At 34.4% G+C, this 19,765-nt stretch overlaps 3 protein-coding genes across 4 annotated transcripts; 2 read left to right on the forward strand and 1 right to left on the reverse strand.

The window, feature by feature from the left end:
* The first annotated feature begins 8,504 nt into the window (after positions 1-8,504).
* LOC130655493 (probable phosphoglycerate kinase) lies at positions 8,505-13,525 on the forward strand. The gene is made up of 13 exons (XM_057458260.1): positions 8,505-8,622; positions 8,702-8,752; positions 9,199-9,351; positions 10,343-10,410; positions 10,493-10,569; positions 11,323-11,426; positions 11,499-11,618; positions 11,726-11,840; positions 12,210-12,389; positions 12,508-12,584; positions 12,709-12,809; positions 13,169-13,267; positions 13,342-13,525. Exons 1-13 carry the CDS (start codon positions 8,561-8,563, stop codon positions 13,383-13,385), a joined length of 1,251 nt encoding a protein of 416 aa, XP_057314243.1. The 5' UTR covers positions 8,505-8,560; the 3' UTR covers positions 13,386-13,525.
* A 360-nt stretch (positions 13,526-13,885) lies between these two features.
* On the forward strand, positions 13,886-14,684 carry LOC130655497 (COMM domain-containing protein 6-like). Its single transcript, XM_057458264.1, has 2 exons — positions 13,886-14,125; positions 14,550-14,684. The coding sequence occupies exons 1-2, from the start codon at positions 13,937-13,939 to the stop codon at positions 14,598-14,600; spliced, it is 240 nt and encodes a 79-aa protein (XP_057314247.1). The 5' UTR covers positions 13,886-13,936; the 3' UTR covers positions 14,601-14,684.
* On the reverse strand, positions 14,641-17,636 carry LOC130655495 (isoaspartyl peptidase/L-asparaginase-like). 2 transcript variants are annotated; one of them, XM_057458261.1, is made up of 6 exons: positions 17,465-17,636; positions 16,721-16,868; positions 16,453-16,647; positions 16,201-16,383; positions 15,232-15,368; positions 14,641-14,921 (listed from the first exon to the last, which is right to left on the reverse strand). In XM_057458261.1, exons 1-6 carry the CDS (start codon positions 17,591-17,593, stop codon positions 14,697-14,699), a joined length of 1,017 nt encoding a protein of 338 aa, XP_057314244.1. In that variant the 5' UTR covers positions 17,594-17,636; the 3' UTR covers positions 14,641-14,696. The 2 variants fall into 2 exon arrangements, with proteins under 2 accessions (XP_057314244.1, XP_057314245.1); XM_057458262.1 differs by having other exon boundaries at positions 16,721-16,911; positions 17,465-17,606.
* Positions 17,637-19,765: the final 2,129 nt, after the last annotated feature.

A 19,765-nucleotide genomic window follows, 5' to 3' on the forward strand; every position in this document is an offset into this window, starting at 1 on the left:
ACTGCACGCTCGTGTTGAAAAATGGCGCATTTAAGTGGTTAGTTACTGTAAACAACATATGATTAACAAACATTTAAACAGAATTATTTTCAACATGCCTGGCGAAAATTGCTCTATATACGGTTGCACAGTTTCACGAAGGGCTAAATATAAAGGTCTATCTATTTTTAAAGTTCCTGCTGGTGGAATCAATTTGACAAGTCGTGGAGAGAAAAGTTAGTTGATGTTGTGATAAGAGATAGGGAAGTTGATCATGCTCTAAGGAATAGAATTCAAAGAAAGAAAATATACATTTGTGAAAAGCACTTCAGCGAAGATCAAATGAATCGTAACCACTCTAGCAGAACCACACTTGTTCCCGGTGCTATCCCCACAATAAACCTTCCTATCAAAAGTTTTCCTTCATCCTCCACATCTTCTAAGCCTCGTCAATCAGCACAATCAATTTTGCAGAAAAAAATTGAACCAGTGGAAAATGTCATTACTGATCAGTACAAGTCATTTACAGATTTTATTTCTAAAACTCAGTTATTGAAATTAGTCGGTTGGAGTTTTACCTATACAAGTGATTGTGCTTCTTTTGCCTGTCATGATGCTATCCACTCAGTTCCAAAGTATGAGATATATGTTGATAATAATCTTGTTTTTGCTGTTCGTGTTTTATTATGGTCTGTTCCTGCTAAACACGACATTTATTCTCAATCACTAAAACTTATTACAATCACATATTTAACAAGATTAATTATGGATTTGAAATTATGCCCAGGTTTGACAGACCACTTTGCTGGTAGCTGTCTTGAGCACTGTGTTCCAAAAGTATTTAACATCAAGGATAGTACTAGTGCACCTCTTCATCAAAGCAAATGGTATCGATCTCCAAATTGCATAGTTCTTATTCCACCTTCTTCTGAAAAATGCTTGGAATGTGTTAGGTTGTAGTCAAAAGAAAGCCTAAGTTTGAAAAGGAAAAGGGACAATTTAATTTCACCTGCCAAACTTAAAGCACCAATTTCCATGACTTCTCCAGACCGAATCATAAAAACCCTTCAAAATCACCGGTTGGAAAATAAAGAATTAAAGGAAGAGTTAAAGAAAATGCAAGATGAAATTTCCACTTGTGCAGTTCCAGTCCAAAAAAGTCTTGGTGATGATTTCATAAAAATTATGTCAACAACTAATCGCAAGATACCACCATTCATGAAATTTTTTTGGGAAGAGCAGCAGAAATATTTATCATCATCGAAAACTGGTGTTCGCTATCATCCTATGATCATTCGTTACTGCTTGGGTTTAGCTGCAAAATCCCCCGCCTTTTATGATGAGATTCGTGTTGACGATAAGAAAGACAGTGGTTTCTTGGTACTCCCTAGTAGACGTCGTTTAAGGGACTATAAGAACTATATTCGTCCAGAGCAAGGTTCTAACAAAGACGTTATCCAGGAATTGTGTAATATGGTCTCCAAATTCCAACCACATGAGAAATATGCAATATTATTAATGGATGAAATGAAAATTCAAGAAAGTCTTGTGTGGGATAAGCATAATGGTGATCTTATCGGTTTTGCTGACCTTGGTGATATTGATCTAAATTATGTTGCGTTGAAAAAGGTTGATGAAATTGCATCTCATGTCTTAGTTTTTCTTGTGAGAAGCATTGTAAATCCTTTAAAATTTTCATTTGCAAATCCAAACCGACGAATGTACCATATGCACCTAAACATGACCCGTGTAGCTGACATTAATGCAGGAGTGGACGTAACATACCGCACTTTGAATGTTATGGCGGATGAGGAACGGTACATCTACTTCATCTCAGATCCACCACACTTAATTAAAACAGCCCGCAATTGCCTGAGTAATTCTCTTGCAGGAAGATGTATCAGAAGTATGTAGAATGATGGAAGTTATATCACCTGGAACCATATTTCAAAGTTATTCCTTGATGACTTAGACTGTGGATTACATCTTGTTCCTAAAATAACAAATGACCACATCAAGCTCACACCATATTCAGTCATGAATGTACGTCTGGCAGCACAAGTGTTAAGCGAATCTGTCTTTAACGCTCTTAAATTGTATGGACCACTAGAAGCTAATGCAACTGCCAAATATTGTAATATGTTCGACCAATTTTTTGACTGTCTTAACGTCAAGAATACCAAAGAAGCAGCAATTAAACGTAAACCATTTCTTAAACCGTACACATCTGTTGATGATGAAAGATTCTTATGGTTGACCGAAACATTTCTAGGATATTTCAAACATGGAAGGATTCAATTGCTGATAGGCCTGGTAATTTTACGGATAATGCTAGAGCAAATATGTTTATTTTACGGCAAACCTACCAAGGAATCAAAATCACTGTCCATTCTACTGTTGAATTAATCCAGTATTTAATTAATAATGGAGTTCCATATGTACTGACAGAAAGATTTTGTCAAGATCCCCTTGAAAACTACTTTGGTCGTCAACGTGCAATTGGTCATAGGAAAGATAACCCATTAATCCGTGATTTTGGTTATAACGACAACACAATTAGAACACAAAAGATTTTCCGACCCATAGCTGGTAACTGTCATGAAATTGATATTGAAACTGTGCCATGCCGTAAGAGCAATTAAACACACTTGGAAGAAAGAAGAAACTAAAATCGGTTATTTTTATAGCCACACATTTATAAAAAACATTAAATTGGCTTAATAAGCAAGAACAAGCACTGTATTTCTGCTTAGCACAAACATTAATAAAAAATATTTTGAAATACCTTAAAACCTATATACACTACCTGGACCTTTTTGTAGACTTCCATAATTATTTATTATACCATGTGCTAAAATAATATTGTTTTAAAATTTGTTGCTATAAAAATAGCAGTTGTAACAGGTTTATGGTCACTGTTCTGGACTCTTAGTGTCAATGTCCATCTGAAAGATTGCTTGAAGATTTCTTGATTTCAGTGCGTAGAGATCGAGCTTTTTTCTGTTTTGATGCAATTTTGTGCAGCTCACATTTATCTTTCACAAATGAAAAAACACGAACACGAACATAAAGAATGATGAGATGCTCAAGTAAGTTCATTGCTAATTCTTTTGTGACTTTTTCAGTTGAGTGTGATGTTATTTTGTTGTAATTACAAAGCACAACAGGGTTCTCAAGCAGGTCTGAAACAATTTTCTTACTATCAATTGTATGGTGAAAATTAGCAGTTGCAGCACGAACTTCAAGTTCTGCACAACAAAAAATTCTGAAAACATCATCGGTTACTGACCATAACCCTCCTCTGTCCTTCATATTTACTAAATCAGAATTTTTATCATCTTCCACAAGACATGACTTTCCAGCTAATAAGATGTCCAAACTTTGAACTCCAAGCATACTTCTTGATTTTTTTGATCTCCTAATGCGACGGGTACTAAATACATAACCACTTAGATATTGAATTATGTTTCTTTCTTTGGGTGAAAAATTCACATGGGAAGAAAATTCTACAGTGTTTTCTTTTACAGTTGAATTAGTGAGATGAGCAAGTACGTGATTAGCCACTTCAAAACCAAGGAGAATAGAGCTTCGATTTGATAAATTTCTGAAAACAATATTTTCAGACACAGATTTATAGAAGGCCGGATAAAACTTTTCAGCATCGCCTTTAAAACTACCAATCACATCTCTGACAAAACTATAGGAAAAGTTTGTATCGTCGTTTGTAATAACATAATTGACAAATTCATTTCTGGTCTTCTCACTATAGCATTCATCTAGAAAGTTTACTTGCACTTAATTGGGTGTACTTCTTAAAGTATAACGGATGGAGCTTGGTTTCAGCAGTAGTGAGGCTGTCGTCATTTAACTGGTTTTGTGGCTGACGATGTTTCGCATTTTGGTGTCTTGTGAGTCCCCGTTGTGTTTTGCATGTTTTGGAGCATATATCACAGGAAAAACAGCTTTCAGAAGGGTCGTCAACTATTTCTTCAACAATTTCGGATAATTCTTTAGTTAAATCACGATTTTTCTCTAATAAATCTTCATCAATAACAGCCAAGATTGCATCAAAATCATCTTCACCAAAGAAATCCTCCCCATGGGCAGCCATTATTGATAATTCCGTGCAGTCTTAAACTGGCCACTCCGATTTAAGAAACATATCTGCTTGTGAACAATAGGAACACATTATGGACGGCCCGGAATTACCAGACTATCTCTTTTTCTTATGACTATGGTTGAACATTTTCCCTGCGATTTCGAAACTACTGTAGGGGAATCCCAAACGAACATTATATGTGCATAGTAGCAACAATAACAAAGCATTCAAGGCTGAGACATGAGTGTTCAAAGCAGAATACAAATTATCCACTCGGGTAATAATAATGAAGAAAAATACATCAAACGTATGCAGCATTTTGATCCATCTACAAGCTACGAATCAATCAACTTTTACACACATCGTAACAAAGAATATCTTATACAGTTTACTTTGAAAAAATGCAACGAACAAAAACAGCCAGTGATTTTAATCAGTCAAGAATTCTTAGATTTGATTTGGTGTACGCCGTTGAAGGAATCGATACTTGTGCTTTTGACTTCGTACAGTTCCCTCATTCTTCATGTGTGGATGGAAGGGATTGAAGAATTGTTTTTAAAACGGTACAGTTCAAGATTGGTACGCCAAGTACCTGGTTTCTTCTCCAGAATAAAATTCGTCGAACTTAAAAATCAACCAGAAAAAAAACAAATCGACATTATACACAAACTTTTGCTGGACAGTCAAAATATAACAAGATTTAAAGATTTATGCCTCCAACTGCAAGACTCTGAACGGCAAGCAAAATCAACGGAGAAAAAATTATCCGAGACGTACGTGGAAGACGACATTGATCAACTCTCAAAAGAAAGCAGTAAAATGCAGATAACTGTTATGAAAAGCAGTGACAGAAAAACTGCCTTGATTAAAGATAAAACAGAAGAAGACGTACTGGTGCCTATGAAGAACAGAAAAGTTGTTAGTAGTGTGAACAAAACGAAGTTAAATGCACACTCCAGCACGAAAAAGAAAGCGAGAAGAAAAAACAATAGCAATGTGAACGGACTGTATCATGAAGTCGCAGCTTTGGTGTGAATAGTAATGATCTCTTAAAAACTTTAATTTAAAACTTATTACTGAAAAAAATTAGAGCACTTTACAATGTACCAAAGAAAAATATTTTCTTCCTTTTAAGGGGGATTTTCACGAAGCGAATTGAACACGGCGAATTCGACGGCGAATCGTATCTGAGCATGCGCAGTTCGATGCAAAATCAAAACAAACAAAACTGCGCATGCTCAGATACAATTCTCCGTTTAATTCGCTTCGTGAAAATTCCCTTTACCCTGCACTCAGATATTCAGGGAAAATTAAGAAGTCTTTTGGTTATTTCCCTCCGTCTCTCAAACTAGCCCCGATTGTTTATACGAGAAACACCAGGCTATACATTATCTACTTATGAGATGTCGCACGAATCACCTGGCTGATTGCAACAGACAGTGCAGAGGAACAGTTGTATCATATATGATTAGTTATTGGAAAAAAATATTTATGTTGTAAATAACGTAAAAATATTTATGTTGTAAATAACGTAGCTAAATATATGACATATTCAGCCTCAGCAAATATATACATTTTTAAATTCTGACAGTGGACACCAGGTGAAGCAAAGTCTTTTTCAGTCCATTTCTTCCTATAAAGTTGAAGTTAGGAATTTGTATCAGAAGGTAGTATGAATCCTATAAATATTCAATAACAGTTTAAGTTGTAACAACAAAGTTTCGGTACAAAAAGATCTGCTGGAAAAACCTCTCTTTTAAGTTGTAGCATCTTTTTGCCTATAAAAGAGTCCCACCGATGGTCCTAAAATATGTGTAAAAATGGTCATAGCTAGACGTCAACAGCAAACAGCACATTTCCAGTTTGGATTTAACAAATAAACTTATGACCTAAAGTCCACTATGAATTTTGACAAGTGAACTTTTACAAGTTCAAAATGTGTGTATCTGACAGATATACCCTATGAATAACTTTTAGCGACACATGCAGCATATATGCTATTCAAGAAATAATCTAATAATAGATCACTCTCCATGTATAATGTTTTGATTTTGTGAAAAAAAAATAGACAAGCATAATTCAATTAAATAAGTCATGTAGGCAGAGAATGTAGAAAAGACCACAAGTCAAATAAAAAAGATTCATTAATTTTAACTGAATACCTTTGATAAGACCACAAGTCAAATAAAAAAGATTCATTAATTTTAACTGAATACCTTTGATATCTTTGATAATCTTTCAGCATTCTAGATTCCATCTACGTCAATGATGCTGGCGACTTCTGCTTCAAGTGTACTAAAAGTTAGAGCACCGAGAAGCAGCAGAGACATGTTGCATCAAATCAACTAGGCTGTTAGTATCAGCCACTCTTATTTTTTTGGTGGCCTGGTACGGAGGGCTCATCAGGAACAGTGGACAAGAATTCATCTACAAGGTTTTGTAAAGGAGTTCACCTCATCAGAATAGTCATGCAGATGTCTTGGTAGTGTATTGAAGAGTCTTGGGCCAAAATGACCCAGGCTACCGTACATTTTGGTTCTAATATTGAATTTGGGATTTGTGAAATAACAAAAGGAAGCTTGCATAATCTGCCTCCATGTGGTGAGATGTAATAGTTGATAGTTTTGTAAATGCCACCAAAATCTGGAACTAAGCCTTCTTTAATTTTCCAAGTGTATAGTTGATATTGCTCTCTATGTCGTTGTAGCTAATACATGTTTAATGTTTATGTGGCGGCGTAGATTAGTGGTTATAGCTCTCGTACTCTGTGCGGGAGACCGGGGTTCGATTCCTCTTGACAGCGATTCAACATGGGCGAGTGAATGTTACCATAGCCCCGGGTTAACCCAAGCCATGTGAGGGAAATTGGGAAGATGGCACACTGTGTGGGTCGTTGGATGTTGCCGGGAGTTGTCTAGTAGAGCCCGGGCTCTAACTGGGTCTGCGTAGCTCAAAATGAGCATTAAATACTCTAGGACTCTCCATCTACGCCATGGCCCCTCCTGGAAATAATAGACAGGGTATATCCCTCGATATTTGTGAGGCTAGCCATGTAAAATATGCACATCTATCTATCTAATACATGTTTAACCATTGAATTTAAAAAAATAATTTTAGTGCCTTTTATGTTTTTTGCTTCTAAAAATTAGTATAAAGTTCAATTATGAGGCAAAACTTTTCAAATTTCTGCAGTAAAGATTTGTTTAGCACTGTCCCAATAACTAATTAAACTATCTTGGTGCATCTGAAATAAAAAGAGCAAGCTTAAAATGCAATAAGTCAAGAGGAGTTCAGTCTAAGAAAAAAGGAATAGAATGAACTTAGTGCAAGAAGGATTTCATTGCTAAAGTTAAGTTTTGAAACTAGTCCCACAATATGGCTGTAATGTTACGTCTTCATAATACATATAATTCTTTTACATCAAATTTTTGTCAATTCCGTCATTCCTGAAATTCATTTTTTTAAAACCTTGCTTTTAGCAAAATTTAAAAGTCATTGTGTTTGCGTAAGTTCATCAACTTTTTCTGACATTATGCCAGCTAGAGAAATGGAGAGTCATTAGTCTGTGGCTTCTTCCTCAAATTCTGAGAACCTTTACATCAATGATAGAAGAATATCTGGAATCTACTTACCATCATGGCTCTATGATTCACATTGGCATTATATTTATTGTATTTGTTTTGCAACTGTACACTCCCGTACACAAACAACAGTGAAGTTTAGTGAGAAAACGAGAGCAAAGCCTTTGTATTTAAATTTGCCAACTTGTATTAAGTATTTGTGTTTCCACATCAGCATTCAACTTGCTGAGTGCCATCATGAATTAGAAAGGCTGAATTAGAATTTTGAAGAAAAACAAAAATACTATCAAAACTTAACTTTCATCTTGCATGTCATCTTTATTTGTATTATCATTTCTCTCTATTAACCATTAGGCCTATTGTGGGTCAGATCCAAAGACACAAAATAATCACTTAATTTTTTACCATAGACGGGCTAAATAAAGAAACTATAATCAAACAATCAATGATCTGCTATTGGCACACTAAGCCAGGCAGATAGCATTTAAAATTTGCTAGTCGCATACTCTAACAAAATAATCCAAATCAAGGTCCTCCAAAGCAAAATTTGTGGGAAATGGCCATGTTGACGTCACCAACAATTAGAATCAGATATATAATTAGCTTATTCAGTTACTTGTGTGTGTGTGTGTGTGGGGGGGGGGGGGCACATCGTTGTGTCTCAACATAGTTTGACTATTATTGTGGGTGGCAAAATAGTACAAGGGACATTTAAAACTAAGATTACAAACAGAAACTTATAACTAAACTAAACACATACGCGTATAAAAACCAAAGAACCTAAGAAACAATATACACAAACCAATGAATCATAATCATAACATTGAATTAATAATTTCAGCTTTTTTATACAGAAACATAGCACTTTTATTGATAAATTTCTGTAGTTATATATAAAATTATGACTTTGAAGAAAGCCACTCTAACTCAACTTGATGTTAAAGGAAAGAAAGTTCTTATCAGGTTCGAAATATTATATACTTTTTTTCTGTACAATATTACACTGTAGATATATTAAGGCTTAACATGATTTTATATTTAGGGTTGATTTTAATGTACCTCTTAAAGAGGGTGTTATAACAAACAACCAAAGGTGAATACAAATATTTTTTTACCTTACTTCCTATTTTATGACCTGCTAACCATTTTCCATGCATGCAGTATATTAATTACCTTCCGATCTGGTCTAGATTGTGTCAGCTCTAAACTCAAACTCTTCTTCATCAAATCTGTCCTTATTACTTAGTCTTTCTCGGTCTACCTCTGGGCTTTGCCCCACAAACTATTTAGTCTCTACACTTTATTACCCAATTATCTTCCTTTATTCTTTTTTTTTTAAATGTCTCAACCCACTCAATCTTAACTGAATAACATCTGAAATCTATGTTAAATTCTATTTACCCGATGTTGACAAGGCAGGGGGTAATATCTGGATGATATTTGAAATCTATGTTAAATTCAATTTACCCGATGTTGACAAGGCAGGGGGGTAATATCTGGATGATATTTGAAATTTATGTCAAATTCTATTTCTCATAGGATTGTCGCTGCTTTACCCACGATACAGCATTGCATATCAAATGGTGCGAAAAGTGTTGTTTTGATGAGTCACCTGGGCAGGCCTGACGGACAAGTTAATAAGAAATATACACTTGCACCAGTGGCAGAGGAGTTAAAAAAATTGCTACAAAGGTATTTTCTATGCAAACAAGTTTTAGGCTATGGCAATTATATGTACATATATATACATGTAGGCCTTCTGTTGTAATTAAATGCAACTCATTTTCACTTTAAATCCTTCTTAACTTTAAGAGTAAAAATGTTGAATTCTGGAAACAACAGGATTTATATTACTTGACTCATGTTGCAAGGCGTTGTTGCTCATTTGTTGTTTTAATGTTTTAAATTGAAGTATAATGTCTAAGCGATTTAATTGAATAATTTTTTAGCCCTTCGGGACTTGCGTATGTGGTGACTAGGTGCACCCAATGTAAATGTGACAGTTAGTATACACAAAACAACATGCACAGCCTCCAATATGGTGTCTTAGACAAGTATAACAATCATCTTAATTGACAAAGGCTTTATGCCTTTATGTGAGGACAAAGGCATGCGATTGCAAACTTCAAAATTAGAAAACTAAGTTATTAACCCTTATTCGTCAAAGATAGTACTATGACAACCTGCCCCTCAATTGATGAAGTGTCCTAAATGTTAACTGACATATGATTTTCTAAAATCTAGCCCTCCCTCTTTTTTCATCCAACTTTCTGTATTTCTCTTTTTTGTGTATGCATTTTTATAAGAACAGGGAGGCTGAAAATAACTAATAAACAAAAACATTTTCAGGCTGTGAACATTTGGAAAAAACACCCGAAGCCAAATTTCCTGCTTCATTAAAAAAGTGTATTTCTAGAAATTATATTGGCCCATTTTTTAAAAACACCCATACAAACATTTTGTTAAAAATGGACTATTTTAACATTATGACAACAATAAAGGTGGAAGGGTGATATCCATATTTTTTGCATTGATAATACAGTAGCTACTTTATAAAGATAAAACATTCTTCCTTAAAAAAACTGGGAATTAAAAAGTAGACAAGAAGACCCGGAACACCAGGTAATTTTATTTCAGAACCTGTATAAACTCCAACAGTAGATTGAATAATTTATTTATTTAGGGATGTTTTGTTTTTATCTGACTGCGTTGGAAGTGAAGTAGAGAGTGCTTGTTCAAATGCAGCTGATGGTAGGTGAAAGATATATGTGGTTCTAGGCTGCATAAATTCTTTAATCTTATGTATGTTTGGCAAAACTTCTTTTCATCTTAGGTGAAGTCATTTTGTTGGAAAATTTGCGATTTCATGTTGAAGAAGAAGGAAAAGGAGTTGACAAGGATGGAAATAAAGTATTATTTTTTTCTGAATATTTATAAGGATAAACACTTCACAATAAAAATAACTACGAGAAGTTTGATTGATGATGACTTTTTTTTATTTTATTTTATTTTAACGGATATTTCGTCTTGTTACTACAAGACATTATCAACGTAAATTGTTACAATTATCTTACAAGTTTTTTAAATATAATTTTCAACAACTACATAATACACAGAGGACGTATAAAACAATACTTAACATAACATATAACACATAACAGCAAACCCAAGAGTATTTAAATTATATACCGTTGGTAAGGGTAACGTCCACCGCGCGGAGTACAAATGCACTCCTCCCCTTTCAATGGTGAAAACACTGCTTCAATATATATTTATATATATTTATCACCAGAAAGGTACATCTTGTTTATAAAATATATATATCAAAATATAGTTTATATATACATATCAAAAAAATGTTTTTTGTGTATAAACGCCTCTCTTTTATGAACGCCCCTCTCTTATGAACGCCATCTAAAATCATAAAATTTATAAAAATTGAAGAAAATACGGTATAGGTCGAACCGTGTTGTGGGAAAGGCAATTTCTGTGGACTAAACCTTTTGCGATTATGAAGTAAACCCTCATAAAGTACAACAACTAACAATTTTTAGGAGTAGATGGCTTTATTTGGAGGTGGTGCTTAATGGAACGCAGTGCTTTTAAAAAAATGCTCTTTCTAGGAAGGAACCGATTTTGTTATGTATCACATATTTTGTTTAGGTGAAGGCAGAGAAAGAAGCTATTGCTAACTTTCGTGAATCTTTATCAAAACTTGGTGAAATTTACGTAAATGATGCTTTTGGAACCGCACATAGGGCTCATAGGTATAGATTCTCAATGTTTGGTTTGTCTTTTTGGTTATGATCTAAAATTTCACATTGCGTACTCTTTTGCAGTTCGATGGTTGGGATCTCGCATAAACAACGAGTAGCTGGATTTCTGATGGAAAAAGAACTCAAATATTTTGAAAAGGTGCTTGAAAATCCAGATCGACCATTTCTTGCTATATTGGGAGGGTAATGCATTATATTAAGTAATTCATTGTTAAAAACTTTTTCTGTAAAGCAAGAACGAATAATCAGCTTCAAATGAAATATTAAACTTCTTTGGCTTTTGATTTCAGTGCAAAGGTTGCTGACAAGATTCAGCTAATTAACAACATTCTGGATAAAGTTAATGAATTGATTATTGGAGGAGGGATGGCTTTCACCTTTCTCAAAGTATTAAATAATATGGAAGTACGTATAGTTTTAACATTCTGCACGCCATCCATAAAACCTTCTTTTTTTAACTGATGGCATTATTATAGAGCTTATACTTCCAGTGCGAAAGGTCTTGGGTTCAAACCCCGGCCGAGTCATGCCAGAGACTATAAAAGTGTGAATCTATTCTTTCTGCTTAGCGCTCAGCATGGAAATACGATTGATATCTTAGGCTGTGCTTGAACAATTTTCGTAGCTTAAATGGGAGCTTTACATGCACTAGGACCCCCTTCGCAGGACCCTCGTTGATAACAGTACCAATAGGAACTGAAGAGGCTAGCCTGGGTAAATAATTTCAATAATAATAATAATATCTTTGGTTTAACCACGAATGAACTTTTTTAGATTGGTGCTTCACTTTACGACGAAGAAGGTTCAAAAATCATCAAGGAATTAATGGAAACAGCCAAATCAAAAGGGGTGAAAATACACCTGCCAACAGATTTTGTATGTGGGTCAAAGTTTTCGAACGATGCCGAAACTTGTGTAGCAACTGTGAAAGACGGTATCCGTGCTGGTTACATGGTAAGTCTACTTCACGTTTACTTGTGGTGTCAATTGCGAAAAAAGAGGAGAGGGGAGAGCATCTTCTGAAACGTCGTACAACGTATGGTAAAATCCTTATGATTTGTGGTATGTTTAGGGATTGGATGTTGGACCAGAATCAACTGCACAATTTGGTACTGTGATTGACCAATCAAAGTTAATCTTTTGGAACGGGTTAGTACAATATATAAGCCTTTCCAAAACAATTCGAAATCATAAAACATGAAGTTCACTGTAGGTATAATTGTCGTCTGAAATGTAAACTGATGTGTTTATTTCCTTCTTTTTTTGAACTTAGTCCTGCTGGTGTATTTGAAATGCCAAAATTTGCTGAAGGGACGAAAGGTGTAATGGACAAAGTGTGTGATGCGACTAAACGCGGCGTTGTCACGGTGATTGGTGCGTATCTTATATTTGTTTACACTCCTGATGCCTCAAATGCCTTGATATTTCGATGCAAATCACCTAAAAATTAAACGATTTCTCTCCTAAAACTGAATTCCCAAACCACATAAATTGTGCTAAAGTTGCAAAATTTTTAAAAGATGTGTCCACCTTGTTGGCTTTTTAACAATCGTTTTTTAAAAAAAATTAATTCTGATTTCTTGCACTTTCGGTATCTAAAAGTTACCGTTTCCTATTTCAACGATGTCGATTGTGTTTGTAAGAACTTGCTATTTTAACACTCCAAGGAGAATCTTTAAATTCAGACACCCTATCCTGCGAATGCCAATCTTATATGCTGATTGTATATTCAGGTGGAGGCGATACAGCCACTGCTGCTGTGAAATTTGGACGTGAAAAAGATGTTAGTCACGTGAGCACCGGTGGTGGTGCCAGTATCGAACTTTTAGAGGGTAAATATACTTGTCGCGAAATGTTTGTAATAAGAGAAGAAATTCTGCATAATTTTTCGTCTGTATTTTTTTAGGTAAAGAACTTCCTGGAGTGGCGTTCTTATCAGATACTGTGTGAGATTGAACTCGTATGAGCGCTTGAACACAAACATTTCGTAGATGTCTTACCATGTCATAAACATTTCATTTATTTTGATATCTTTTCATTTTTGTAGTGATGATAATTACGAAAAATATATTTTATATAGTCGTGCTTCATCCCATACCTTTTTCGTCTCAATTACAGCTGTGTTTTGTGTGATTACATTTTACCAAGTATATCGTGACATTTTTTGAATGATTACATTGTCCGTGGTAAGCCCTATTGGTTATAAAAACTGGAGAGCCATAAAACATAGAAGTTAATTTCTTCTCACTGTTGAGGCTTTAAACTATTTTTGAGTGTAAATGGGTATCTTCTGATCCACGTATATTCATTAACTCCTAATGATATTTTTGCGAAGAAATTTACTGAAAATGGACCATGCTTCATCCAGTCTCCGTTGTTTTTTTTTTTTGTCTGTCACTCAATTGTTAAAGCCAAAAGAGCTTACCCCGAAAAATAAAAACATTCAAAAGGGCTTGTATTTAAACTTTTTTATACATCTTTAGAGAGTAAATAATACAGTCATGGTGTTTGACAAAAATCAAATTAATATCGGCGAGTTAACCAAATTTGATTGGAAGATAAGTATGGCAACTAGCTCAAACACTTGCAAAAACTTTGATTCTCCTATGGTGACATTGGTACTGTGGTTAAAAGATTTAGCTGGTGTAGAAACTCGAAAAAGTATCGAGTTGAATTTGTCAGAATTCCAGGTATTGTCATATTGTAGACAAAAAATAATAAGATTTAATTTGAGGGCGGAAACACTTTCGTGGTGCGAAAATCACTTTTCGTGAATAAGTTTTTCTGCATTAGAGAGTTTTATGCATTTCGCAAAATAAAAAACTTTGTTGGTTTAAGTTGTTAACAACAAAATTTAATGCAAACGTTTAAGATAAAAATATATAGCACATTGTGTATAAATACAAATTTCCTCATTTATATTTTTTAAAGATTTTTACTGCTTTTAATTTCGCGGTTTTGACTCATGCAATGAAGTATTTACTTTCCTTGTTTTATGTTATCTGTTAGGTTGTGCGATAGAAAATGTGAAAAACGTTTACATAAAATATCTCCGCAATTTTTTATCAGGGTTATAAAGTTCTAAAGCTTGTACTAATCTGTTTTTATATTTAGAACTTTTCAAAACAACTGAAGGAAGCACGGTCTGTTCTAGCTACTTCTTAGAAGCTTCACGGGGCGTTTGTTTTATGAATCACACTACATATAAATTGTATATATTTATTTTCTTTTTAACATTTATATCGTTAATATTGTTCTTCTTTATAAACTTTCAAAATTCAATTCACATGGTAGCAATCCATGCTCCACACCACGTGGCGATACCGAAGCCCATGCCATGTTGCTGGTGTTAAATGCTTTCCCAATCTTTCCATGTTTGTCGATTAAAATGATGCCACCGCGGCCACCCGTCATATCTAATGTACGGTCGATGCTTTTCTGTGCCGCATCTTGCGCTGACAAACCTTGTTCCAAATAAAAGACAGCCTAAATAAAGTGAACGTTCACTTTGAATGTATCTACTATAAGAAAGACGCCCTCATTTCTAAAAACGCCGTTTCTAAGTAACACACACTTCGAACTTGTCAATTAGGATCTCAAGTATTTGATTGAATGCAAAATTCTAAAGAGTTCTAATTTTGCTGACGTCAGCACGTGTTAATTCCACGATATTTCGGATCTTTCTTGTCGTGAAAGGGGATACGCAATCCTTTTTAGGTACCCAACCCACTTCAAGTAAGCCGAGCTGTTCTTAAAATCATCTGAAGCATGATACATTTAATGAGAAAACACTAACCTCCCTGCATATAGTGCTTCTTATGAGACATTCTCCGTGACCAGTTGATGAACAACCGCCAGTAGCATTAGCGTACGCACCACAACCCAGTAGCGGACTATCACCAACTCGTCCAAGTTTTTTGCCTGGCATTCCGCCTAATGGACAATAACAGTACTTCGAAACAGGATAAAACATTGAGAGTTTTAAGAGACAACTCGCGCAATTGGAAACAATAGGAAAATGGCTGCACAAAGCTAGCTGTTTTTTTTTCTAATATTCGCAAGAAAATTACTTTCGTGAATACGCAATATTTGGCGCATCGCTTGAAATCAACTTCGTTCCCAAGGCATCTTAAATCTTCGTACCGCCGTCAGGTAGCAGAAAAGATACAAGATGTCCTAGGAATGAATGAGACTGGGTTGAAACCCGAGTAATATGGTTTACGTAATCATGGCGCGAATTCGTAAGAAATTCGTGCCTTGCATGAATATGTTTCATCTTTTAAAAAAAGCCACAAATTTTCACAAAAATTTCACGAATTCACAATTTATTAACTTATGCGAAACTGATTTTGCGATTTACTCTTAAAAATTCTTCAGAACTTTAATTTTGTGAATAGGGGCCAAATTCACAAAATAAATCCTGCAAAAATAAGTAAGTGACAATAATTTATTTTCGCGAAGCGTTTTTCTTGTAACTACGCGAAGACTAATTTTTGAAAGTGCTGCGTAAATTTTTAGCAAAGACGTATTCTTCACCAAGTATAAGGAATAAAAATGTTCGAGAAAAATGCAGAAAGATGTATCTATAATAGTAAGAACTATTAAAAAATACATGCCGCGAGAAAGTAATGATATGGTTAATTACTTCTATTTTTTACAAACTTAACTATTTTCGCGCAATTTATTTTTGCGAATGGGGACTTATTTTGGCGAAAATTTCCCAATTATGGTTACGCCAAAATTAGAAAGAAGAAAAATATCCAACCAGTAGATGTAGCACATGCAATATTTCCATCGTTGTCAATAGCAACTGCTCCGACAGTGTCATGGCCGTTCTGAGAAAATCTGTTTTCCTTCATTATCGTTTTAAAGGTGGATTCCAAATCGGAAATGTCTTTCGCGTTTACAATTTGGTTCATATATGCTTCAATATGTGCATCAAAGGTACCTAAACGAAAGGCTAGGCGTCTATTACCGAGCCTGGAATAGTATCACTGGCTACGTAATCTAGATTTACCTTCCTTGACGACGAAACTTTTACAGACCGACTCGTTAGAAATTAGTTTGCTTGGATCTAATAAGATAGGGAAATTTATTGATTCAGCAAATTTTATTGCTCCCTCTCCACATAACAAACAGTGACAGGTTTCTTCCATAACTTTGCGTGCCAGAGAAACTGGATTCGCAATATCTCTTACACATGTAACACCTCCTAAATATGATTAAAAATAGAATTAGCAATCAGTTAACTGGGTTTATTGTATTCTTTATGGGTGTCTGCTAACCTGTTTTAGTTGTTCTGCCATCAACAATTATAGCATCCATTTCGATAGTTCCACTCTCTGTTAGCACTGAGCCGTGGCCTGCATTAAAAACAGGGTTGTCTTCCAAACTCCGTACAGCTTTTTCGACTGCATCTAATGCTGAACCACCCTAATTAAAAAGGTAGCAATCCAATAATAGTGTTGGTAGCATTCTAAAAATAACATTCACCACACTTTAATAACAGACTCGGGCTAGGAACTGAAAATTTAATTTTGAAGTGAAAATTTGGCGTAGATTTGATTTGGCGACTTTCTGAAATTTTGGTGTGGATTAATTTTGGTGTATTAAAATTTTTTGCCTAATTTGAATTGACTTCAGCAAGTGATAAGAAAGTATTAGTTTTCTTGAAAAAAGTTAAATTTAGAAAAATTTCACAAACTTTAAATGCAAACATTCTTGCAAAATTTTTGTTTTCATTTCTGCAGCTGCAAAATATTTAACAGTTTCATGAATAGCAGTTATTCTCTTCTAGCAAAAGTTTGTAACAAACAAAATTGGTTGTTATTATTTATGTAAAAATCCACAAAATTAAAATGTAACATCTTTGGCCTTGGTTAATTTTTTAGGAAGTCACAGAATTAAATTTTTTTGTTATTATAAGTCAAAATTTATATGTAAAGGAAATTCTTGGAGCGTAAATAGGTCCTCAAATTCACAATGTATATATACCTTTAACAGTTTTTGTTTAAAAGTAACAAAGGTACCTCAATAAGTACTGCATACCCACTTCTGGCAGCAGACTGTGTTCCTTCTTTATATCTTTTCCAATAAGATTCAGAAATATTAAATGCTCCTCCATGGACAATGATACATGGCTGAAAAGTGTCTGTCATTTCCTCTAATATATACAGTAGCCTGTTACATCATTACAACAGAGCAAATTTCAATCAATAAACCTTTACAATAATTCAATTGTACATGAGTTCCTATGGCTCTCCATCGTTTTACAATATTAGAAGAAAGGAGGTAAAAAACCTGTTTTTATAAGAGTTTGGTACAGACAAAAGCGTGTTTTCTCCAGTTTTTTTAACTTCCTTTGCATCAATTTCTTTTAACTTTTCAGGAAATGATACAACTAGATACAACTTATGTGTACTTTTCATTAAAAACAAAACGCGGAATAAAAAGTTATCACAATAGAACTCTTATAAAAGGGTGATGTTTACCTCCTCTGATTGCAAAATAAGCTGCGATGGAGTGTTAGTTTTCCCTAATTATCGTAACGATGTATTGTGAAAAGTGAATTTAAGAGATCCAAGAATTGTATACGACATATATATATATGATTTTTGTATTATACCTTGAAAATAAGATAATACATTTTTGTGTGAATTAATTTTTACAAATCCCCTTTTTAATAAATTTTGCATTAAATTTTGTGATACAAATATAAACAAATTGTCAAGACTATAAACTAACTACATAAACAGAAATTCTTACATAGAACTCTTACACAAGCAATATTTATTCATAAACACATGGGAAGCTAGCTAAACTTGAAATTAGAATATCAATTTCTAAGTTTTGTGTAGTTTTCAATTTTACGGCATGTTATTCATGTGACTTTAATGTCTTGTAAGCACTACACGAATTTAGTAATTTCGTGTAAAAAGGCAAGGAAAACATAAAGGGATTAGTCTAAGTCATTTGCCTCGCCTAAGATAAATAAAACACTGTTTTTAAAAATCGAAAGCGCACAAGAAGAAAAATATGGACGGTCGAACTCATAGATTTTTCTGCCACCGACTGAAGCTGGAGGTGGGTTATTAATTACGATGGCCCCTATGGCTCACTTCTTTTTTAATTTGAAAGCACTTCTCTTCTTCTTCTCTCCTCACGTTACTTTTTTGTATGTTGACACTTCTCTTCTGACTGCTTAACACTTTTCAGCATGTGGTCCAGAACCATCTCTTAACACGGAAATTTTAAAATCTGGTCTGCAATTTTACACCCATGTCGGCTCCATTAACACAACCTAACCTTACCCGACAATGTCGTATTCCTGGCCCCGTCAACAACTTAAATGCGCATCCAACACACAACGTTAAACATCGTACAACATCGCTCCCAGGACCTGTAGTTTTTTTTAAATGAGGATAAAAGTACATATAAAAAAAGCTACAGGCCCTGGGATCGAGGTTAAACATCGTAATGTTGCTAATACATTCTAATACCTAGTGCAATATACTATAATACACTGTAATACTTTGTAGTATTCGGTAATACACTGTAATACTTTGTAGTATTCTCAGTAATACATTGTAATACCTTGTAGTATTCGGTAATACATTGTAATACCTTGTAGTATTTGGTAATACATTGTAATAACTTGTAGTATTCGGTAATACACTTTTTTAATCTCTCTGTGATCCACTTAACCGCAATTACCGAGATCGCAATGCAAACGGTGCATTGTAGAATATTTTTTTGTTTGATATTGTGCCGGTACCGGTGGAATAACAGACCAGATAACAGAAATTTAAAAATAATAGTTATCAATGCCACGCACGAAAATGCATTAAAACGAGTAAGCTCATGTGTTATTAGGAGAGCACCTATACATGCATACCCAAAACATTGTAACCTACGTAAAGCCATGGTGCCTTAACAAAAATTTATCTGTAAAGTAAGTCAACTGTCATTAAAAGAACATTTCAATACACTTAACCGATGCTCTAATCACCGTATTCTCACAAAGCAAGAAATACAGACATCCAATTAAAAATTCATTGCTGAACAATTGTATTAGCTGACATGCGTGAAAATTATGTGTTATTGCGCTAAGATCGCGTGATATCACACCATATGTCGTATTATACTGAGTAATATTACACTATGTGATGTACGTAATTAAGTAACCTTATTATATCACATTTCATGAATCATAGGAAATCACTTTCATACGACTTTTTTACCGAATAATGAGCTGTTAGGTAATTCAAGAAGTTCAGGACAATTTTTATTAAGAAGAAAAAGCAACTCAAAGAGAGGATTAAGGAATGGTA

This window comes from Hydractinia symbiolongicarpus, chromosome 8 (assembly GCF_029227915.1).
Source record: "Hydractinia symbiolongicarpus strain clone_291-10 chromosome 8, HSymV2.1, whole genome shotgun sequence".
Lineage (NCBI taxonomy): Eukaryota > Metazoa > Cnidaria > Hydrozoa > Anthoathecata > Hydractiniidae > Hydractinia > Hydractinia symbiolongicarpus.

What these genes read in the sequence shown, in the direction of transcription:
- LOC130655493 (XM_057458260.1), top strand. Translation starts at nt 8,561, where the DNA reads ATGACTTTGAAGAAAGCCACTCTAACTCAACTTGATGTTAAAGGAAAG. An exon ending in GGAAAGAAAGTTCTTATCAG is followed by an intron (nt 8,623 to 8,701) that starts GTTCGAAATATT and finishes TTTTATATTTAG; the next exon opens with GGTTGATTTTAATGTACCTC. An exon ending in CAGTATCGAACTTTTAGAGG is followed by an intron (nt 13,268 to 13,341) that starts GTAAATATACTT and finishes GTATTTTTTTAG; the next exon opens with GTAAAGAACTTCCTGGAGTG.
- LOC130655497 (XM_057458264.1), top strand. Translation starts at nt 13,937, where the DNA reads ATGGTGTTTGACAAAAATCAAATTAATATCGGCGAGTTAACCAAATTT. An exon ending in TGAATTTGTCAGAATTCCAG is followed by an intron (nt 14,126 to 14,549) that starts GTATTGTCATAT and finishes TTTTATATTTAG; the next exon opens with AACTTTTCAAAACAACTGAA.
- LOC130655495 (XM_057458261.1), bottom strand. Translation starts at nt 17,593, where the DNA reads ATGACAGACACTTTTCAGCCATGTATCATTGTCCATGGAGGAGCATTT. An exon ending in GGTATGCAGTACTTATTGAG is followed by an intron (nt 16,869 to 17,464) that starts GTACCTTTGTTA and finishes CTTTTTAATTAG; the next exon opens with GGTGGTTCAGCATTAGATGC. An exon ending in GAAGCACTATATGCAGGGAG is followed by an intron (nt 14,922 to 15,231) that starts GTTAGTGTTTTC and finishes CACTTTATTTAG; the next exon opens with GCTGTCTTTTATTTGGAACA.